This window comes from Cavia porcellus, unplaced genomic scaffold (assembly GCF_034190915.1).
Source record: "Cavia porcellus strain 051 isolate PalLab524CR breed Dunkin Hartley unplaced genomic scaffold, mCavPor4.1 scaffold_28, whole genome shotgun sequence".
Classification (NCBI taxonomy): domain Eukaryota; kingdom Metazoa; phylum Chordata; class Mammalia; order Rodentia; family Caviidae; genus Cavia; species Cavia porcellus.
The window spans coordinates 30814617-30838467 of record NW_026947511.1 but is presented as its reverse complement, the minus strand read 5'-3'; the positions used below and the strand labels follow the sequence as shown (position 1 = coordinate 30838467).

General features: G+C 42.0%; 2 protein-coding genes and 1 long non-coding RNA gene across 9 annotated transcripts in view; 1 reads left to right on the top strand and 2 right to left on the bottom strand.

Moving 5' to 3' along the window:
- Oit3 (oncoprotein induced transcript 3) overlaps positions 1-6061 on the bottom strand; it is a 28200-nt gene extending 22139 nt beyond the window's left edge. The window contains exons 1-3 of one of the 3 annotated variants that reach the window (XM_003473600.5): positions 5909-6061; positions 2434-2808; positions 1380-1487 (exon numbers count right to left, since the gene is read on the bottom strand). In XM_003473600.5, coding sequence (XP_003473648.3) covers positions 1380-1487; positions 2434-2808; positions 5909-6014 — 589 coding nt within the window. In that variant the 5' untranslated portion in view covers positions 6015-6061. The other 2 variants (XM_063238653.1, XM_013157031.3) reach the window with 2 other exon arrangements.
- Positions 3377-22900, top strand: LOC134473652 (uncharacterized). Its single transcript, XR_010044006.1, has 3 exons — positions 3377-3579; positions 16320-16558; positions 19750-22900. It is a non-coding gene; the product is annotated as an uncharacterized LOC134473652 (long non-coding RNA).
- Positions 11276-23851, bottom strand: part of Mcu (mitochondrial calcium uniporter) — a 193247-nt gene continuing 180671 nt past the window's right edge. For all 5 annotated transcript variants that reach the window (XM_013156850.3, XM_063238655.1, XM_063238656.1 and 2 more), the window contains 2 exons: positions 14834-14950; positions 11276-13200 (listed from right to left, as the gene is read on the bottom strand). In XM_013156850.3, the coding sequence (XP_013012304.1) occupies positions 13123-13200; positions 14834-14950 (195 nt within the window). In that variant the 3' untranslated portion in view covers positions 11276-13122. The remainder of the gene's footprint in view (positions 13201-14833; positions 14951-23851) is intronic.

The window sequence follows — 23851 nt, the reverse complement described above, 5'->3', positions numbered from 1 at the left end:
ATTTCTATTTGACTTAGCTATTCTCCTTCTAAGTATCTTCCTGAAAGAGTTCAGGACATCAGATTATGGTAATACATGCACACCCATGTCTATAGTAGTACTACTCAAAGTAGTTAAATCTTGGAAATAGCCTATATGTCCATCAACAGATGGATGCATAAAAAAGATGTGGAATTTACATATAGTGGAGTACTACTCAGCCATGAAAGATAAATTTGAGTCATTTGTAGAAAAATGGATACACCTTGAGGCAATAATATTAAATGAAATAAACTAGACACACAACCATATTGCATGGTTTCTCTCATGTGAGAAACCCACAATGTAAATAAAACAGCAGCATAAGAGTTATGAGAAGCAGGAAGACAAGGCTTCTGGAAATGTGAGGGGGACCATGGAGGGAGTGGAGGGGGCGGTGGGAGGGGAACTAAAAAGCACCAACATGTGTTATGTACATGTCCCAGCTCCCTGTGGTGAATGCGATAATTAGGTGCCGCAAACATGTACTAATACAAATTAAAAATTAATGCGATAATTCAGGATGCAAAAAATAAATGCAAACTGAATAAAGCTAAAATTGGCACATGCGTACAACCACAAAAATCTGCTTGTAATTTCAGATGATTCACAATCTCTGTGAAGCACATGCGCCCCCAGGTAGGAATTCAAGGTTTTAATAGGCAAAGATGACTGAAATAAATTAAGGAAGACACGTGTATGTTGTGCTGCCTTCGATGTAAAAAGAAAAGGTTAGTAAACAAGCACATATTTGTGTTTTAATGTTTGCCTGAAGAAATCCTGGAAGTAGCAATAAGAAATAATACAAGGTGTTGGACACGGATTGAAATGAAGTTGTAGGGGCTGGGGATTTAGCTCAGCGGCATAAGCACCTGCCTTGCAAGCAGGTGGTCTTGAGTTCGATCCCCAGTACCGATAAAAAGGAAAAAGACAAAAAAAAAAAAAAAAAAGAAAAAAGAAGTTGTAGCACACCTGAATTATTATGCCAAATTGCCATCAGAAATATTTGATCTATATTTAAGTAAGGACAGATAAAATTTAGGCACTCAAACTACCCCAGACATTTTCGATTTTTCTAATAACTGAACCAAGGATCACTTTTGAAATTCAAATTCAGATCTTTGGTCACACTAGCTACAATGCAAGCACTCTGCAGCCAGCTACTGGGGGAGACAGCACTGTTCTAGACGACTCACAACACATCATAAGTTCGGCTTGAGCTTTAGCCATGAACTAAAAAGTTAGACACCTTGCAAGCATTCAGAAACACAAAATGGGACAATGACAGAGCTCCGAGGCGGAACAGATTTTCATCTGTCCTTTGGTTCTAAGCCTGTTTCTACCTTCTGATGACTCCTTACCAAAGCACGTCTGCCCGTCAGGGCCCAGCACAGTTCCTGGAGAGCATGTGCACTGGCTGGTGCCCAAGCAGCTGCCGTGACAGTCCTCATCGCAGATGTCATAAAAATCTATGGAGAGATAAAGATGCATGTTTATCTTTGAGATACGAGGGCCACAGGACTCTCCTCCTGAGTCTCATGAGTGCGGTTATGAGGTATGAGTTCCCAGCTACCTCCAAGGAAATGTTCATGGTTCAGAGTTTACATCACCCAACAGAAACAGATATACTGCTTTGGGGGGCATCTTTCACCATTTTATATCAGTGGCTCCCATCTTTATATCCACAGGGCTGTGTGGGTGGCCACAGGGTTTCTGCAAATGTAAAAATGTCACTGCACATGATCTGCAAAGGTATGTGACAGTCATGTACTACAGTCATGTGCTGATAAAAACATACAGGCAACAGACTAAGAAGGGTACATACTCTCATCTGTGCTCTTAAATTATATACGGGGGCAAGATGCAACTCAGTGGTTTAACGTTGGTCTAGCATGTGCAAGCTAGCTCTGGGCTTAATTTCCAGCAATGGAAAAAAATCAGCATACAGATCTTGATGGAGTCGATAACACAGGAATTCATTTAAAAGTACTGCCAGCCTCAAATAGCTTCTTTCTATTATACCATTCTAACAAATTGATGGATTTTTAAGTTCAGTGCTATCATATATAGCTCTCTGCACATCCATCAACCATCAATATAAACATCCTAAAAATGAATCTTCTACATTCCAAAAGGTTGGAAAGCCACTATTTAGATACATTAAATCAACATTTCATTTTCTAATGTTTTGTTTTAATGGAATAGAAAACAACAAAAAAATATAACTGATCTAGTGACATTTCTTTAGGAATTTTTTAGAAATTCTGAGACTAGATTTCAGAAATCACAACCTGGAGGTCTTGCTGGTCCCCAGCCAAATCAATGTTGTTCCGACTCTGGGACACTACTGACTCTGTCACTGGGTCTCCCTCGGGACTGTCCCGCTGTGGAGCTGCAGGGGAGGAAGGTACTCACGGCCACAGTAGACGTGGAAGCAGACGCTGGGCTTGGACAGACGGTACACGTAGTAGCCTCCTGGGCAAGCCTTGACCTCCACGGTGGTGTCCCACAGGCAGCAGTTCCCTTTGAAGCTGGTGCAGGCCTGGCGCTGCACGATGCCATCGCTCTCTAGGGGCTGGCTGCCATTGAGCCAGATGGGCGCATGGGTGCCACAGTGGTTTTCCGGTACGCAGAAGGTGGGCATGGCGTCCCCCGCCATGCCCGTGAAGCGGTACCACTCCCCATCCATGTGGTTGTCACACAGAGGCGTCCCTTGAGACTCATCAAACTGGTGGTCAGTGTTCCTCCAGGGCTCATTGAGGCTGATGTAGGCAGAACAAGGGTCTAGGGCTGGGGATGGAGAGGGTACGTCAGAGGCACCTAGTGACCCTTCAGATCACAGCACTGGCTGCTGCTGGAGTCCACACTCTTAGTCTTGCATTTTGGCTTTTTTGAGCTCTAGAAATTATCCAAAGCCCCCAAAAGTAATTGTTGGAGATTTCTCCACATGGTTTAAACCTTTTACACAAACACCCTTGTCAGCATTACCTGAAGCCCATTTAAGGATTTAGCATTAGACTAGGTGTTGTACTGAGTCATCTCTGACTAGCAGGCTAGCTGGGAGGTTAGGGCTCTCCAGGGCAGAGTGTATTCTGGGTCCTGGGTGCACACACGCCCGAGGCGGTCCTTTATGGAGTCATGGACTCACCTGTCCAGTGGAGTCCACAAGTCAGTCTTAGGAGAGGCTACATCTAGATATTAGTGACTGGAGAAGAGGCTAAGAACCACAGTTTAAGGGTAAAAGAAGACTGAAGAATACTTATTAGTTCTGAAAACTCTGAAACAGACTTATGAAAGAGGAATTAAGTAGCTGATTACCATAACAACAAATCACTAAGGGCAGTTCAACTATGCAGGCCCGAGAGAGGCTGCATCAAGCACAGTTAGCTTCCTCATCTGTGGCAGTTAAAAGAAAAAGGATTTGAATGGCTACTTGTAAAGAAGATTATAAGTGGAATTCTGCCTCAGTGGGAAGTTTAACTTAATAGAAAATGTAAAGGTCCTTCTGCTGCAAGGAAAATGCCCTGGCCTGTCAGCCGCTCTGCGATATGCATTACACTGGTGAGTAATCCATCACCAGCAGAAATATAGCAGTGTGGGACAAGAAATATAGCAGTGTGGGACAAGAAATATAGCAGTGTGGGACAAGAAATAAGCGGGACATTGCATTTTGTGGAAACAATAGATTTGCAGAGTTGCAGATGGCAGGTGTAATCTTGTCTTTTAAAATGTTCCCCCACCCACCCCGAGGTATGTAAACTGAATCCAAGACCCTAGTTAGATATCCCTAGAGAGAAAGAAACACCCTCAGCCTCTCAAACGGAAAAATTCTCTCTGTTACTCTCTGGCTGCGGCTCTTTTGCCAAGCAAACTTCCAGAGCAATTTCACGGGTAATTATAAATTCATAGAAATATTTTGCTCATTTCCTGGCTCTAATTTTGTAAGAAATGGTTAGCTACTCAGCCTTTAATGGCTTCTACAGAAATTCTTGTAATGACTATTCCATGATTTATAGTTTTCCCTTAAAGTTAGCTGTCACTTATCATGCTGTTAAAAGTTCCCTTCCTCTGTTGCAGGAGACACAAGAAGCAGAAACCGACCCACTCCCTGCTGTAAAATAACAATGTGTGTGTATTTATATGTTGACCGCTCCATATTTTCTAACATTAAACGCTCACATCTGCTCCATTCCTCTTGAACATAGCAACTCAGTCCTTTAGCAATCTGGCCACTGGTGTTAAATTCTGTTTTCAGTCTCGGGGTGGAGTCCAGAATTTGGAGTCATGCATGTGGACCCTAAATTGATGCTGGGTGCTCCTCCAAGGGAAGGCTTCTAAAAGAACAGCCCATGCCTTGCTCCTGACCTTGGCGTCTAGGGGTCCAGGTCGGCCGGCAGCAGCTCCCCTAGTTCTCTGGGACGCCCACCCTCTCGCCCCGCAGCAGGTCGGGGAGCACAGCCCAGCGTCCCCACCCTTTCCCGGACTCACCACGCAGGCAGCCACCGCACCCAGCTCAGGGGGAAGCCCCCCTCCTCTCACCCTCGCCCTTGGGGTCCCGCTTTCTCACCTCCTCTCCTTTCCTGCACCTCCTCTCCCTCTTCATTGCTTGCTTCCATTGTTTCCCAGGCCCCCAAGCGTTCACCAGGGCCCCCCACCTCGGAGCCAAACCTCCTAGGGTGCTGGGCTGGGACAGGGAGGCTGGGACAGTGAAGGTTGGGGCGCTCTAGGAAGATACTGGCTGGAGGTACTTGAGGGAGAACGATTCTGAGGACCCAGATACAGATGATGAAGGGCGGCGGCTGAAGCCTATCTGGGGGACAGTTTTGCACTTACAGAAAAATTGAGAGCATAGTTCGGAAGGGTTCCCACGTACTCTGCCCCCAGCTCTCCTGCATATTCGGTTTACACACACTGCATACATTAGTGTGGCACCTTTGCTACAGCCCATGAACCAGTTAATAATTAACTCAAGACCACAGTTTTATTCACATTTCCTTAGTTTTTACTCCCATCAATCCCTGTCTCAGATTCCACCCAGGATTCTACATTACACTTAGCTTTGTTTCCTTCAAGTCTCAAGCCTACTTTGTTAAAATGCCAGAGTTCCTGCGAGGAAATAAATCAGGTCAACCAAATACCCAGCTATGCACAAATGCCAGCAGGAATGGTTCTGTCATCCGACCTGCCACCTCTCTTCCAGACAGAACTTAGGTTCTATTGAGAGAGAACTCTAGTAAGTGAAATGGAAACTTCCCTGCCTAGTTGGCCAGTTTTGTGCCAAACCAGAAACTGGAGAGAGTTTAGGAGCTGCTTGATCTGAGCACAAAGTCACACAAAATTTTAAAGGTCAAGGGTAAAGTCTGACTTTCCAGATCTATGTCTTTCATGAGGACAGAGCTTATTTAAAGAAAGTTATCCTCATCTCTAAAATCTAAGATCATCTTTTATTTATAAGTGGGAACTGTAAACGTGCCTAGAATATAAAGAGGTTGGAGTTCCTTTTCCATGTATGCCAAGAAACATTTAACTCATGGAAAAACGTTGGATGTGGTGGACCCGTGCAAGTTTTTTTTTTTTTTTTTTTGTCTTTTTCCTTTTTATCGGTACCAGGGATCGAACTCACGACTGCCTGCTTGCAAGGCAGGCGCTTATGCCGCTGAGCTAAATCCCCAGCCCCCCGTGCAAGTTTTGGATGCTCAGGTAACAGGCTAAACAGAGCAAGTAACAGAAACCCTCTGGAAATATATTTTCACAGACAATGAGATTTTTTTTTCTTACACAGTTATAAAACTGGCATTTGAGACACTGACATCTAGTTCTTAATAACCTGCACACATGAGCAAATCTCAACAACAGAATTTCTGTGCCAAGTTCATGACACAAGACTCACCCATGGGCGACACGGGAGTGACTAAGATGAAGAGGCCGGTGAGCAGCAGGGACTGAGGCATCTTTCTGGACCAGCTGCCAGAAGTGGACTGGAAAACCCTCCTCATATCTGTTTGCCTTTGTTCCTTTTTCAAGTACTTTCTTTTTAAATTGTAAACTCTTATGGAGAAGGACCTTATCAGTACTGGCTGGCGTCTTATCGGAGGAAGAGGATGGGGGAGAAGGTGGCCCCTGCTCTGGCCTTGACCCCAGATAGAAGCCCCGCTTTGCCCTGTCAGCAGAGTTATTTTATTGACATTTTTCTTGAAGGGGAAAAAAAGCCCCTCACAATCTTTCATCCTCCCATTGTTTTCTCTGAGGAATTCCTTACAATGAATCTCCAGTATCTTATCCAGAAGGGAACTCTAAACGAGGGACATCCCCTCATGTCAAAACTTGTTTTGGGACTTCTAGGAATTGATTCCATAGTGTTACACTCATAGCGCTGCACAGTGGTCACATTAAATAAGAAGGGAAAAAAATCCACGTCATTGGAACAGGTCATCAGGGAATGTCCTGCTCTGAAGGCTAAAAAACCAGAAAAGCTCACAAGAAAGCAGTGACCAGTCTGGGATGGGCACCATATTCTCTTGAAGCAAGCTCCTAAGTCTTTTCTATTATTGTCTCTGGCCTCAAAATTTCTTAAACAAACAAACAAACAACAAAGTTAAACTTGTGATTTTTATCTATTCTAGCAGTCATAACTAGTACTTTCATAGTGGCTTTCTTCTCAAAACTTCCTAATATGTCAGTATTATTTATTTCATCAGTTCTCACATGAAAAAAGGGGTGGGAGCTTCAGTGTAGGAACCAGTCATTAACAACATTTTGGAAAGTTCAGTGTCCTGGAGGTCAGCAGACACAGCCGTAGTAGTTTCAGGAGTGGAGCTCGTAGCTCTCTGATATTCTAATGCTCTGGACACTTGGGAATTAGCAAGCATTAATACTGAAGATAATGTAAAGGGGAAGGTTAAAGAAAAGAGCTGTTTTCTAAAAATGCTATTTTAAAGAAAGTTCTGAGTGAAAGCAACATTTTTCTCTCTCTTTCCTTGGCTGGGTGCTTTGAACTTTATTCTTGCATTCATGCAAGAATTCTTGCGTTTCATGTTTTTTTTTTTTTTAATTAATCAGAATTCTAGTGACTGGCAAAGAAATTTCATCTGGAAAGTAGTCCTCAGAGCTGTCTTCATAATCTCATGGCACAGCATTTTGCTGAACTCAATGGAATTCAAATTATTGTGAACTGTTAAAAGTATCAATTAAATTAAATGTTAGTGCTTACAAAGGGGCCAGACGCCAAGCTTATCCAGGAGTTTTGGCAGGGAATGAGGTAAAAGTGGTCCCTGCAAACAGTCTGTAGTCTACTAAGTGGTTCCAGTGGATCTAAACTGATAGTTATTTTCTCATTGATGTTAATAGGACGTGGGTAACCTGACTGCTAGGGAATTAAGCTGGGGTTTGATGCCAGCAGTGGGGGACCCTGGGACTGTCTCATTGTGAACCACTGCTGTGAAAGTGTCAGCGCTTCCATCCAAAAAAACCAACCCCCACAATTTCCTGTCCCTAAGAAGCCATCTGAGTGCTTCGTATGTGTTACAGAGAAACAGAGGACATGAGTATGAGATAAAGCCAGATTTGCTGCCAGGATTGATTGCTAGAGTCAAGGACTTTTAACAAATAGCCCTTTGATTCTGTAAACAAGGATTTCCAGGATGTATGTTTTTTTACCCTTATTTCTATTTTTTCCTTTTCAATTGACCTGCCCTTTCTTTTTATATATAAAAAAGGTATGCAAAAGTAGAAAGAACAATAATGTACATCCAGGTGTAATAATTGCTAACGTTTTGTTAATATTTCACTTATATGTGCATTTTTAACATGCCTATTTCTTTATGTAATCATGATGCCATTATTACAACTATAAAAGTTAGTAGTAATGAGTAGCCAACACCTCATTCATGTTTAAATTTTCCAGATAGTTTGAAATATTCTTTTTATTGCTGGTTTGCATCAGGATGCAAACAAATTTATACCATCTATTTCATCTGGTGTGCTCACTTAAATTTTCTTTACTCTATAACGTCCTTTCCCTTTTCCTGCACGCCATTTGTTGAACATACCCTATCATTTGTTGTACAGAATGGGCCATAGTTTGGATAGCTGGTTGTTTCTTTGAGGTATCTTTTAGCTTTTCCTCCCTCATATTTAATGTTTTGTTTTTTGTTTTTTGTCTTTTTGAGACAGGGTTCAGGCTCTTCTTGAGCTCACTTTGAAGCCCAGCTGCTAGGATTATAGGCAAGCACCACCACACCCAGCCCCTCACATTTAATGTTAACACTTGTTTTTAACCTTCTACTCTTTCTAAAGTGTATGCTAACTGAATTTTAAAATATACTGGTGACACTGAAGGAAATCAGTGTACAGAGGGCAGTGGTGGAAACACATTGGGTAGGAAGTAGAAGCTGGTCTGTTGTCCCTCAAGTAGTGCCAGCTATTAACACAGAGATCACCTGTGGAGCTGGGATCCAAAATGGCGCCTGGGGGAGGCCTGGCCTCAAAGCTATGGGCTGATGAAGAGGGTGCTGTAACAGAGTCTGAGACAGAGCCCGAGACTTATGGGTGGAGCCAGAGTGAGATCACAGGAGCTGAAGGGCCTGAAGGAGGGGGAGTTGCTCAGCATGTGATACATTTATACAACAAACGGAAGTGAAAATGTACAGAAGTGGGTAACTATTTTCAACCAGATTCCTTAAATTAACCTTCACAATTTATCCTAAGGAAATAACCACAAAGTGCAGCACGGAAGACAAGGAGTTTGGAATTATTTGGAAACGTGAAGAACCAAAGGTTATTGGCAGAAATAAAAATGAATGCAACACTTATAGTTTTGGTGAAACTGAGTTCCAAAGTCTAAGACGTTCCCCTTTTTTGTGAAATGCTTCCAGATAGATTTTTTTAAAAAAATGCAACCTATTTATGTTTCTTTTTGAAAGCATCTGAGAGTTTACCACTACACTCTCAAGCAGGGAATCACGTTCACATGAGACAGGAACTGTGGCTACGCAGCTTTTCTGTTTACCACGATCAGACTCACTGACCTTTTCACCACTGGGTCTGGTGTTTGATTTCAGGATTCACTGATGAGCTGTGACACACTGGGTGTCAGTTTCCTTTCACGAGAATCACTAGTAGGGCTTGTGGAACTCAGCTTGCTGCCCGTGCTAGATTCTGGCTCAATGGGGCTTACATTTCTATGGATTCCCAGGTGATGTCACCTGCCGCTCCAGGGAGGACTCTGAGAACCCTGGGTTTTCCAATTCAAAACTGCCTATATTAACAAACACAGTAATACATTTCGCACTGACCATAATCTGTCTCTAATGAAAATTCACTATGACTTTCATTTCTTTTTGGTACCAGGGATCGAACTCACTGCCTCACGCTTGCCAGGCAGGCGCTTATGCCGCTGAGCTAAATCCCCAGCCCCTTCACTATGCCTTTTTCTTCGGTAATAAAATACAGATGATACAAACTTTACAGTGTAGTCAATTTTAAGTGGCATTAAGTACAATCACATTACCTGCAACCAGAATCACCAACCACTTGTAGAACTTCTCCGTCTTCCTAAACCAAAGATTCATACCCACCAAACACTGAGTTTTTAATGCTCCCTACTTTCCCCAGAATCCACAATTTATATTTCTATGAATTTGACTATCCTTAGATACCTCACAGTAGGGGAATCTTAAAGTATCAGTGCTTCTGTGAGGTGCTCATTTAGGATACTGTCTTCAAGGTTCATCTATATTGTAGCATATGTAAGAATTTCATTATTTGGTGACTGAATTATACTCCACTGTATGCACGTATTGTATTTTATGTACAAATATTCGCTAGAGTCCTGTCGACTTTTTTTGGGCTTATACACAGAAGCACAGCTGCAGAATCATGCTGACTCTGTTTCACTTTTTGACATGGACTGTTACATTCCCAGCAGCCAATACTTGTTTTTTCCTTTTGTAGTCATCCTAATGGGTAGGAAGTGATATTTCGTGGTATCATGGGTATGATTTAAATTTCCTAATAATTAGTGGAAGAGTATCTTCTCATGTGTTTATTGGCCATTTGTATGTCTTCTTCAGAGAAATGTCTATTATTTGCCTTTTATCAGTACTTATTTTTTCTTGTTGAGCTCACTGTGTTTAAAATAAACTGTGGGGCTGGGGATTTAGCTCAATGGCATAAGCACCTGCCTGGCAAATATGAGGTTGTGAGTTTGATGCCTGGTACCACCAAAAACAACAACAAACAAAACAAACCCTTTAAATTGTAGATTCCTTGGTGGCAGGACTCCCACCCACTCATTCATTTATGGGACTGGCGACTGAACCGACGGTCTCTACGCTGACCTGAGCTGCCTTTCCAGTCCTTTTTTTGGCAAACATTCCTGCTACGTTTTCCAGACTGACTTGCAATCTTCGTGCCTCAATCTCCCAGAGTGCTGGGATTACAGACAGGTGCCACTGTATCCAGCAGGAATCGTGTTTTTATTTTCTTCTTTAAAAAAAAAAGTCTCCACAGCAAAGCTTGTCAGAATGTGTAGACTGTGGATCATTATTTGTTCAACACACACTGCGGCTTCATGTTTTTAGTCTTCTTTTGTACCCTACATGCATCGCAGGGCACTCGGTGCTAAGCTGCTGCTGCTGCCTGGCGCGGAACCCTCGCCATGCAGGCCCTTTGCATGTCCCCTCCTCATGCACTAAAGCCACCAGACACAACACATTTTTGATACACCTTTGGCAGATTTAGCAGCATTTCCTGTTCGGTGACCATTGTAAATTGGATGTGATCTTTGAAAATAAATACTATTTAACCTTAGTTTCTTCTTGAGCACCTTTCTGAAGTGTAGGGTAATAAGGTGGTCTGAGATAATGGAGCACTTGCCCATTCATCAGGACATGAGGGTGTCAGTGTCCATCCTGCTGCTGACTTTCTGAATGGTAGCAGAGGTCATTCAACCTCTTGATGGCTCTGGAAAACTTGAAAAGTAATTAACATCCTAGTTCAGGAAAAAGCCGTGGAATGCCTGTTATTAAAATACAGGCTGTAATAAGGAAGCTTAATTTAATAATTATTAAAAGCAATTTTAGGGGGCTGGGGATTTAGCTCAGTGGCATAAGCACCTGCCTTGCAAGTGTGTGGTCGTGAGTTCGATCCCTGGTACCGATAAAAAAGAAAAAGACATAAAAGAAATTTTAGATGAAAATGCTTCCCACCTGGAATCACAAAGTTTCTTTGTGCTTTTGTTTTAAAGAATGAGATGCTATTATTCAAAAATTGAATAAGTATTTATTGTTCCAGAAGGTACATTGCTTTTTATACATATTTCATAAATGATACAGGATTTTACACATTCAGTATTTTGCTATTGTTTAAAGGACTTTTCTCCATGTCCTCCCTCCCTTGCCTCCCACACACCCCAAAAGCATTTGTTCATTGCACTGTGCTATTTCTTCTTAAAAACCCTGCACACAAACAGGATAAATGGTTTAAAAATAATCCACACAATGAAAATAAACGGGGGTGTGGGAGTTGGACAGGGAAGGAAGAGGGAGGCGGGTTGGGTTGGCGACATGCATCCTGTCATTCCGTCATGCCAGTGAAGGGTGGCAGCGGGAGCGGCAGCAGCCCTGGCTGGCCTTCAACCTCTGCAAGGCACCTGGAGTCTGGGTCTGCCACTTAAAGGATTCCTTTTCATATAAAATGATCCCGAAGCAGGAAAAAGAGAGAAAGAAGCCTTTTGCCACATGAAGAGGGATGAATCACAGGGGAGAGGAGGGCCCGCGAGTCACAGGGCAAGGCCATCTCCTGGCCGTCCTGCTCCACAGCAGTTATAAACAGGCACCACACAGATCCCTCTGACTCCTCAAGTGCAGATGTCGGCTTGAAATATGGTAGAAAACATTTTGACAGAATATAAGATTATATATTCTCAATTCAAGATAGGAAAAAATACGGTGGAGAAAATAGGCTGGAGGAAGCCATAGAAATGTATTACTGTATAAAGATAAACTGCACCCGTGGAGATCCGCACACTTGATTTACAACGACTGCAGTGGTGGAGGCAGGAGGGCTCACAAACAGTGCAGAAGTGTGTGTCCTCCGCGATCAATGAAACCTCCAGACACAGCAGTGCCATTAGGGTGGTCTGGAATGCTGTCACACAAGCAGATTAACAGCGATGACATTATTCTGGTTCTGAAACAGCCACAGAGACGTGATGTTTTAGCCAACCAGTAAACCTCACATCTTTCTGATTTGGTAATACAGCTGCACACTCTCCCTCTAACCTGGTAGAGAGAGCAGGGACCATCAGTGGGACAGGTGGATAAAGGAGAGAAGGTCTTTCTCCTCTGAGAGACTAATGAATTAAAAGAACAAAACAAAACAGAAAAACCTCATGCAGTATTGCCAGTGATTTCTAGATTCTGCTCCAGAGCTCTGGTAATCTTAAGAAAAAATTAAGGGACAATCCAAAGTGTCAATTATCAAACAGTTATAGCTTGGCTTGATTAACATTTGGATAAATTAGTGTAACCAAGAGGGACAGGTAGTGGTCAGAAAAGGGGTGTAGAAGGGAGCGATTCCTGGTATCTTTGCAGAGACCGGGTCCAATTTAAAACAGATGCGAATGATAAGGACTCACACTCTGTTTGCCACCCACATACCATGAGGATTTAATTTCCGGTATATTTATTTACTCCTATGTCAAAAATAAGAAATGTTAAATAAAAAAAAAATAGAGGTGAGAGGGGTGCTGGTGTGTTACTGTTTTGCTGACTCTGCAAAGAAAATGCAAGAAACAAACACGCCAGCATCATTTTCTCTTTATGAATCTCTTAATTACATAATTGCATCATTTCATCCAAAATCTGAGATGCCTGATTAAGACAATATTCACTAAGCCCTTTGAGCTCATATTCCATGATCCCTGATCCTCAGGTTTTAACATTCCTTTCTTCCCTACGATCTTTTTTATTTTTGTTTTGTAATTAAAGGTAAAAACCCTCTACTCCCACATGACGCCCAGCTTCCACCTGCAATGCTTTAATTAAAAAGGCAAGAGTTATAAACAGGTGTTCTTTCCGGCAGGATTCACAGGCTCTTTGCGGATCAATCTTTTTCACCGATTTGTCGGAGGGGCAGATGTACTTGTAATGGGTCTCTCAGTCTCTTAAGATCCATTTCTGCCTAAAATAGAAAGACAAAGGGAGAGAAACTGGCTTAGTGAAGCTTCCAGTGGTATTACTGCCTACTGAGAAAAGAAACCAGCCTTTCTTCCATTACTCTGAGTTGAACGAGCACCTAGGTTACTCTGAAAATCAGAAGACAAAGAGGTGGGACCTAACAAAGACGGAATCCAGAATACAAGTCTGTGGCAGCGTCAGCTGACGACAAGCCCTCTAGAAAGGCATTGTGGCAAAGGGTAAGGCCCAGGGCCTCAGAGCACAAAGCACTTTGGAGACACTGTGATGTGTCAGTGTGCATGTGTTGTAGCACAAAGTTTTGCAAGGATCCAAAACTTGTAATTTATGCTACTGAAGACTTTATTCAGTATCTGTTTTTCACTTAAGTCAACTTTAAAGCAAGGATGTGCAGGCAACTTCAGCACCCTGAAGATGCAATGCGCGCTTGGACCTTGCCTGGAGGAGCTTTGGGTGGGGCTCCAAAGTTTGTAAGAGCTCCAAAGATGGTTGTGCTCAGCATTCCCTTCAGCTGTGAACCAGCACACATACAACAGAAGACCGAGCGCTGTGAGAGTGAGGCGGGAGACGGGGTAAGCCTATTCAGAGCACAGCCTCATCACTACAGAGAGACAGAAGCATCGAAGAAGCCCGGTGTGGTGCTGCACGACTGTAGTCCCAGAACTTGGGAGGCTGAGGCAGGAGGATCACTGTGAGTTCCAGGGCCATACAGTGAGCCCTGTCTCAGAAAAAAAAGGAAAGGAAAAAGGCAGAGAAGAGCAACTGAGCATTAAAGAGGACTTAAAGACAACAACAACAAACAATAAAAAACAAAATCTCCAAAGTCACAAAAGACTATGGAGTAAAGTAGTGAGGATTTATTCCCCAAAATGAAAGATATTAGACAGAGGGAAGCATATCCAAGAGACTTGAAAGATGCAACATACCATTTTTTAAAAAAGTATCTTTTAGTTTAATAGTCTCTGGCCTGTGCTTGGCAAAGATTTCCCTTCGTCTCTCCTTACCTGGATTTTACTTTTTCTTGGTGCTGCTGAAGATTGAACCCAGTGTCTTCATGCTAAGCTATGTCCTCAGCTTTTTAAAGATTTTTGTTTTGTTTTGTTTTGTTTTTCAAGTTTTGAGACAGGGTCTCTTGCTAAGTCAGCTCTTGGCCAGGTTGAGTTCAGATTTATGATCTTCCTGCCTCAGCCTGCTCGAGTGCTGTGTGACAGCAGTGCACCCACACACCCGCCTTGGGCTTTATTCCTGCCCCCCTGCCACCACACATTTTAGGTGGGAAGTCTTTGGGTCAACAATTCTGGGAAGATTAAAAAGACAGAAGTGTAGACAACTCTAGTTAAAAAATAGATGGTTCTAAAGAAACGAAAGTAGAAGTGGGCTTAAAAATATCAGGATGCTAATGTTAAAAGGTAGAAAGGACCTGTAATATTTTCATCTACTTATACTGTAAAATCATTATAGAAGTGTCTACTGCTTAGTCAATTTTATTAACTGAGGAACACAGGAGGAAGAGGCCTGGATCATTCTCCCAGTTTACCCATTTGAAGTACTGTGGTTATGGATCATAATGATATCATACAAGATGGGGCTTAGATTATCTTAATTTTTAGAAAACTTACCTGAGCAATTGCATCCTTGAGTTGATTGTATTTCTCTAGGTCAAAACGTGACTTTTTGGCTCCTTTATGGAAAAATAGTAAGTATTGTCTGTCTCTGGCTTCTGGATAAACATATTCCTACAAAACAAAGGTAAAAAACCTGAGTCCTTAGCATACTATTCTCATGAAATAAGTATTTACTGTTGATTAGAGTTAATACATATGTCCACTGTGCTATTAAATATTTACTTCTTAAACTTTGTATTTTTGCTTTTTGAGAGGAGCTCAGACCACCTTGAACTCCTGGGTTCAAGGGATCCTCCTGCCTCGACTCCTGGGCATCTGGAACCACTGGTGCGCTTCAGGCTGAGACTCCTCTTCCACAGCTGCAGTCCGCTCGTCTCCCCTGAGAGGCTATGTTCTATTATATACAAGACCACCATTCACCTATTCTTTCTACTCTACATGGGCTACGGAGTTATTTTCCAGTTCAGGCTCTCATAAACAACACTTTCAAGAACATCTGGACTCATCTCTTCTGAGTCTGTACCTCAGTCACAGAGGTGCATGTATTCAAACTTAAGAAGTGATGGCCAAAGTTTCTAAAAGTGGCACCAACTGTGCTATCTGCAAGACAGGAGGTTTACCATCACTCCAGCTTCTTGCCAATAGTTGGTACTGCAGTTCAACAATGCCAGTCATTTTGGTACTTGTACAGCAGCGATATTAAAAAACATGGTCTACTGAGATATAATTCACAGATAATTTACCCATTTGAAGTACTATATTCAATTATTAGTAGCAAAATCTGCAACCATTATGACATTAGAACATTTCCATCACTTGAAAAGGAAACCCCGTGTATTTTAAGTTACTTTTCATCTCCCCTGCACTCCTAGTTCTAGGCAACTACTAACCTACCTTCTGTTTGCAGAGCTTTGCCTATTTTGGACATTTCAAGTAAGAGGAACCGTAGAACACGGGGCCTTCGTGTCTGGCTTCTTTCATTTAGCATAATGTTTTCAAATCTCATTCATTGGTTGTGTGTATCTGTCATTAATTTCTTTTTATTGCCAAATAATATTCTGCCGAATGGGTACAATATATGTATTTACCCAGTCATCAGTTCACAGGACCTGGTTTGCTTCTACTTTCTGGCTTTTAAGAATAAAGCTGCTATGAACATTCACGTACAAGCTTTCGGGTGGACAGGAGGTTTTCATTTCTCTTGGAGACTAAGAATATTTCCCTTATCACTCAGGGGGATCCGCCTTTCCATTTCATAGATTACTGGCCATTTACATAACTTTTTCAGAAGTGTTATTCACAATCTCTTACCGTCTTTTTTCTATTGGTGTCTCTTTTCTTACCAATCTGTAGAATTTATTTATTCTGGTTACACATTCTTTGTTAGATTTAAAATATACAAAGCTTAAATTTAAAATTTTCATTGCAGTAAAAGACACCCTGGCGTTAATCTCCCTCAACATGCTCCCCTTCTCCTCAGGCATGCTCATTCCGCCTGTCCTGCCAGTTTCTGAAGCGGTTGTGCAGTCGTCCTTCTGGTGTGATACGAACTGCAGTGAGCGCTGCCTTCAGGCTCCGGCCAGGAAAGGAGCCTGTAAAACGTGAGCCGGGGCCCACCGTGCTCAGGGTCTGTCCCTGTCAGTTCCTGACTCTTCCCTAAAGTCAAGACGCAGGCGCAAGGTAACCGTATCGGTTCTGGACATGGACGCAGCCGGGCAGGTAACTAAAGACACCGAGATGACCTCCAGAGCTGCTTCAGAAAGTGCTGAGACGGTGGGAGGCGGGTTGGAAGCAAAGGGGACTATTTTGAGGGGGATTAACTGCGGTACGGCTTCCACTGTAATAAAAGGCAGACAATAACTCAACACTCCCTGCATTTTGGATTATATGGTATAATACACAGTACTATAATCTTTCTCTCTTTTTTGGCATTCCTAGTGACTGAACCCAGGGTCTTCACCCTGAGCTACATCCCCAGCCTTTTTAAATTTTGAGGCCTGGTTTTCTTGAGTTGCTAACTTGCCTAGGCAAATCATGTGAATGCACGATCCTTAGGGCTCAGGTGCCCAGAGATCTGGGATACAGATGTGTGCCCCCAGACTGGCTACAAATGTATCCTTTTAGCGTGCGACCTCCCTCAAGGTGTTCTTTAATATAGCAAAGTTAAGTTTCTGATGTAGTCCAGTTTTTCATTCTTACCCTTTATGGTTAGTACTTCTCGTTTGTATAAGAAGCCATTCTCTATTCCACCGTCATGAAGATATTTCCTTACATTATCTCCCAGGAGCTTAACTGTATTACTTTTCATATTCAGATTTATAAGGTATCTTGAATTAATTTTTGTTTCATATAAAATGAGATAAATATTCATATAAAATGATATACATAGGAGCATCTCATTTTATATGAGTATTTAATATCCACAACACAACTGTTTTATCATCATGTATTGAAAAAGATTCTGCTTTCCTTATATTGTCACGTTCTTCAAATTCTAAGTTCATTTATACTGGGTCTGTCTCTAGACTCTATTGCCTATTGGTCTATTTGTCTATACTCACGCCACTGTCTTAATTACTGAAGTGGTAGACCACAGCGGTAGTCCTGATATCGCATGGAGCAAATCCATTTACTCTTTCTTCAAAAGTTTTATTTTATTTTATTTTGTTTTTTCTTACTCCTTTACATTTCTGTGTCAATTTTAGAAGACATTTATTCAAATCTCTTGCCCTATCACTAGATCTACTGGAATTTTGACTAGGGTTACACTGAGTATAACAGATCACTGGAATGTCACTTACTTTTCTCTCATTGCTGAGACAAAATAACCAATACTCAAAATTAAGGGAGGAAAGTTTTCTTTAGCTCACAGTTTGTGGACATTTCATTTTGTAATCAGGTCTGAAAGGCAGGGGGCAACGGTTCAAGGTGGTGGAAGACAGCAAAAGCCAGAAGGGTAGAAACTGCAAGCCTCTTTCTCCCTTCTGTTGTATGCAGGCTGTGCCCATCTTCCCCAAGGTGCTGAGGACCCTGGCCTCCTGCTGCCATCACTCAGTTAAACTTCTAAGTTTCTCAAGTTGACACAATGTCTCAACCACTGCAACTGGGTAGAACTGACATGTTTGCACTACTTACTTTTAAGTCCACAAGTATAGTCTTAACATTCCACTTATTAAGTCTCCTTTATGTTTTTCTGCACAGGCTTTGCACATATTCTGTATGATATATTTCTAGGAGGTTTAAAAAGTAATCGTAGGGGCTGAGGATGTAGCTTAGTGATAGAGTGCTTGCCTAGCATATGGTAAGTCCTAGGTTTGTTTTTGAAAAACAAAAACAAAACAAAAAAGCAAAAAACAAAGAGAGCAAGAGAGAGACAGAGAGACAGAGAGAGAGAGAGAGAGAGAGAGAGAGAGAGACAGAGAGAGAGAGAGATGGGCTCTTCAAGCTGAACAGTTGTGCTTTCACACCATTTCCAGGCAATGAAGGGACATCAGAACACCTTGTGTACCTGCCCACTCCAGGACTACAGGCTATTGATGTTGTGTATTTTAATTTTTCCTATACTCTAAATTCCATAAGGGTTTATAATTGTTTTATACAATTAATATTCATTTAGATTCACTAACACAATGATAATTTTCATTATCTTCATTTCTTCCTGTTTTTTTCACTTTCTGCCTGTGATAATCTCCCTCTGAGTTTAGTGTTTAGTACTCAGACAAATTCTCTATTTTTCTGAAAAATGTCTTATTTTATTTTTGGATTTTTTTTTTTTTTTTTTGGTGCCGCAGACTGAACCCAGGACCTCAGGCATGTCAAGCAAACACTGTACTACTGAGCTACATCCCCAGGCCTCTCTTTGAAAGGATATTTTTTGCTATGTATACAACTCTAGGTGGCAGTTATTTTCTTTTCGCACACTGAACATACCCTTTGCTGCCTTTGGTTTCACTCTTGCTGCTGAGAAGTCAGTTTTCAGCCCTCTGAAAACATGCCTTTATTTCTCCTTTGGCTTTGAGTTTTGAAATTTTGCTACTGATCAGTCTTGATGTGGATTTCTCTTCTTTAGATTGGTTGGTATTTGTTGAGGTTCTTGAATCTGCAAATTTATGTCTTTAATCATTTTGGAAAATTCTCAGCTTACATAGCCCAGGCTGGCCTGGAACTCACAATGGCCCTCCTGCCTCAGCCTCCTGAGAGCTAGGGCTGCAGGTGTGCCCGCTCAGCTCAGCCATCGCCTCTTAAAATAGTTTCTCCTCAGTGTCTCTTCTTCTAAGATACCAATGAAATTCAATACATATCAGGGATCATCACTGCATCATCTGTGTCTCTTACCCTTCCTGAATTTTACACCTTTTTTGTCTTTCTCAACATCACTTTGAATAGTTGCTTTTGACTTCTTTCAGGTCACTATTTCTTTTTCTTTTTTGCACTGCTGGGGCTGCCCAGGGCCTTGTACATGTTAGGCAAGTACTGTACCATTTAACTATACCTCCAGCCCCACAATTTCTGCCTTTAGTTATGTATAATCTGTGAAGCCCATGTACTACATATCATTGCTAGAATTTTCATTCAGTTCTTTAAAAAAAAACAAGTTATCTGCCAATATTCTCAATCTTGATTTTTGTCTTCCTGAATATAATAAATGTAATTAAAGGCTATCTATAATAATGCCAATATCTGATCTGTTTCTATTTCTAAAATTTACTATTTCTGTAGAAACTTCTTTGTATATCTGCTTTTTTTTGGTATTGGGGATCGAACACATGACCTCACGCATGCCAGGTAGGCGCTTGTGTCACTAAGCTAAACCCTGGCCTACCTGCTTATTTTTTATTGAATGAGTAAACGTGTATCGGCGAAATATTAGTGAGACAATTAAGGTTGAAGGCCATGTTATTTCCTCCCAGGGATGATGAATGCTCACTTCTGCCTGGAACCTGCGCGCACCGACACTCTGGGACTGCCCGTCCCCCACCGCTTCAGCCCAACTTCCTGTGCTGCACGGATGGAGGACGGCTTACAGCGGACTCATCCGTGTCCTGCCACGATGGTCTCTGGAAGTTAAGCAAGGGTGCAGCACCTCTTCAGTGCCCCTGGGTACCAGTCTCTAGGCTTCGGCTCCCCAGGTTACAAGTATGGCTCAGCTGCTTGGCCTCTCAGCCTTTCTCTGCCTGATCAGGATACATTTGCAGAGAGAAAAGCACCCCTAAATACTAGCCTGAGCTTCCTGGCATTTCTCTCCCACTCAGCCCTGCCTGTCATTTTTGTTAGCTCTCTAGTATCTTCAGACAATTGTGTGTTATATTTTATTTAACAACTTTAACATACGCTCAGGGGGAATGAGCTAATTATCTGAGTATTTAATTATTTAACTGGTGATTACAGATGCTGGATGAGTGGTAGGTTATGGGGCTTTGGAAGTCTTTGAAATGGGTGAAATTGAGGCGTGAGTCAGTAACACTGACTGAAGGAATGACGTGGACTAAGAACCAGAAGTAGGTTATGTATTTATCTTTGCTTGGGATGTAAATGTAAATTAAAGATCTATTCTGTGCTGTGTTCTTTGGGCATGAGACATTAACTGAACAACTAAGTTGAATGTATTCTAGAAATTTCATGACTGCATAGTGAGAAGAGACACAGTGAGAAGAGGTTGAGGCTGAAAACAAAGAGAACACAAAAACTAAACTAAGATAGGCTCGTAGAGGGAGGGAATGGGATTAAGAACAGACGGAGGGCTGACCCTTAACAGGAAAAGGCCTGAAGAAAGATAAGATGAAACTAGGTACAGACAGAGTTAAACTCACAGAGTTTAGAAATCGGAAAAAATATTGCCTCTTCAATTTTCTAGAAGTAGGAGGCAAGGTTAAGGGTGGGCTGGGGGCTGGATGTGAATTCTTAGAATAAGTACCGGGGTGGCTTGGGAGCAGGAAATACAGTTAGGAACAAGCAGTGGCCCGCTGCGCACTATCCCAGGTTTTTTCTCCAGCAGTGTTTGCAGGCCTCAATGCAGGACGAGGGGATTGATTCACTCCAAATGAGGGCTTTGTAGAATACATACCACAGAAGGACTAGGGCCCAGGGATTGCAGGGCACTAGGAAGAGAATGGCAGTTAAGTGAGATAGAAAGGGAGGCCATTCAGGAAGTAGGTGACGGCGAAGTTAACAGAAAGATGTCAGTAGCCTGAAGGTCCTCTTGAGATCAGATGAGACAGTGAGCAAATAAAGAGGGGAGAAAGAAAAGAAATTAGGGCCAGAAGTTAGAATATTGATTTATGTCATAAGGGAGGAAGCTCTAGAGGTACTGAATGGCCACTGGCGGGTTTGCCGGTGCTAGTATAATGCGATAGACGGTAAAATGAAGGAAAAAAAGACCAAACAAATGAAGGTACTAAAGGTTAGTCTGATGTTTCTCAGTCTTGCTTTTAATTACTGCTTCTTAAAAGTCTTCTCCAGACACTTTTTACCTGATTGTCCTCCTTCCCAAGAAGGTCTGCTACCTCAGCTATACCGTATATATCTATTTATTTACTGCAATATCTGTGATGATTTTCTCCCAAGAACCAATTTCCACCCCTCCCGCAGCTCTTCTCCTGAAAAGGCGAGGGCTGGATAGCAGGCTGGGCGGGCCACATGCTCGCTGCAGTACTCGGGCTCTCAGTTCTCACTGCCAGGGGCTTTTTCCATATAATATAAATAGGCGCCAGGGTTCACTGGAATATTGGTGAAATTCAACGTTTCACTGGATTTTATTATTTCAAAGAACAGGTCATCTTGTAAAGATTTTATTGGGATGTATTTAGGCTGCTAACAAATGCTACGGCTCTGTAAGAGTTTATAAAAGGTTAAATGTTATTGAATAGGTGTGCTGCTTCGTGGTGTTAGGGATGGATATTACTTAGGTAAAGGACATTTAATATAAAAAGACTACCTTTCTTGGCAGTGGTTTTCTTTTCTATGTGAATAGTGCCAAAGCGTTCACTACTGCTGTTCTACAGCTTGCCACTTGAGGGCAGCAACAACATTTTGGGAATTGCAGAATGGGAGCATTTACTAGTTAAGAAAGAAAAATATTAAAGATCCTATCACATGATGAGGGGAAAAAGGGATGGCGCTGTGCTCACATGAATACCTACATTCCTGTACAGTCGAAGGAAACATTTGCAAGACAGAAGTATTTGTAAGCTGTACTTATTCTCCAATATGTTTCTTTTTCTATCCTAGATCCAGACTATTTATGGTTTCCATAAGTAACTACTCATAAATGAAGTCAACAGCAGAGCAGATTACTTTTCCTCGCTGAGTCTCAGTTCCTCAGCTATGAAATGGCAGCATATATTTACAAGGCTGAGGTTAAATATGGTCTCAGGAAAAGGTAACTGATAGTAATGACCACACTAAAGGCATGGACATTTTACAGAAGTGTGAAGAATGCTTAATCATTCCAGCATTTCAACAATCAAGGAAACCCAAAGTTCACAAGGAAATTTTATACTTCATGGATTGGCAAGAGGCACATGAAAGTTGGTCTCTAGTTTCAAGATATAACTGGAAAAGCCCTAGAGTATGGCTAGGTACGGTTGTGATTAATTTTCTATGTTCCGTTCACTAGGTCTTCCACATATAGTATAGTACAGATATACCCTATGTTACATGATAAGGAAATAAAAATGGAATGAAACAAAATAGCCAGCCCTCAAAAGACAGCATCTAGCAGGAGGGAAAAGATGTTGCAGAAATAATTACAGCACAAGATAGCATGGGATGGATGAGAGGAGAGGCACAGTGTACTAGGGACTTCAGAAGAGAGACAGACTGAAGTCTGCCGGAGGGAGCTCACCAAAGGTTCAGGAAAGCTAGTAAGTCTCAAAATGTGGCGGGTCGAGATCAACAGGGAGAGCTTTCCCACTTGAATGAACGATATGAAGACAGGGATGGAGTGTTGGGAAATCAAGAGGAAGAGCTAACGTAATTTGGTTTGTTCAGAAGACACAGTGGAGTCAAGAGACATTTGCAAAGGACAGACAGGAGCCAGTTATAAATGTCCAGGGAGCAGAGGGGGACACAGTTGTGATTAGATACAAATGATACAGCTGTTCAATTCTGTGTAACTATTACAAGCCAGACAATGCAGCCAACTCTGGGTAGGCATTAGCAGGACAGGAAGAGCCTCCTTTCTTTTCTTCTAGACATGTTTGGGAGGTCTGGTGATCAAATAACATTCTTGTTCTTTCATTTTCCTGCATATAAAGAGGCCTGTGACCACTGAATGAACGACAGAAAGAAAACACCTATGTTCAACAGCAGCCATATAAAAATATGTGATGCGACTCTCAGCTTTCCCTTGATATGCAAGAAAGCAGAAAAAGTCTCTTGTGTCTCAGCTACTTCAGATGTCTCTTACTCAAGAGAACGCTAGGCTGGATCTGTGATGGCATCGGAATGATGTGATGGGACTGGCATAGTAGTGCAGGAGTACAGCAGGGCTTAGCACACGGGGGCTCTGCACTCGTCACCAGTACACTTTAAAAAGTCACGATAGGGGCTGGGGATTTAGCTCAGCGGCATAAGTGCCTGCCTTGCAAGCAGGCAGCCGTGGGTTCGAACCCTGGTACCAATAAAAATGAAAAAGACAAAAAAAAGAAAATAAAAATAAAAAAATAATATTAAGAGGCTGGGGATTTAGCTCAGCGGCATAAGTGCCTGCCTTGCAAGCAGGCAGCTGTGGGTTCGATCCCTGGTACTGATAAAAAGGAAAAAGACCAAAAAAAAAAAAAAAAAGTGACGATAAACCCCTCAGACTTCCCAGAGCATCCCAAGATATTTAAATCAGCACTGGAAATAAACTAGTTCTACATAATAAATAAGCTTTGGTTGATAAAGAACGCAGACGTGTGTAACTGGTGTAGGCTGCTTGCCCTCTTTTTTTTTTTTTTTTTAATTTTTTTTTGTCTTTTTCTTTTTTATCTGTACCAGGGATCGAACTCATGACCGCCTGCTTGCAAGGCA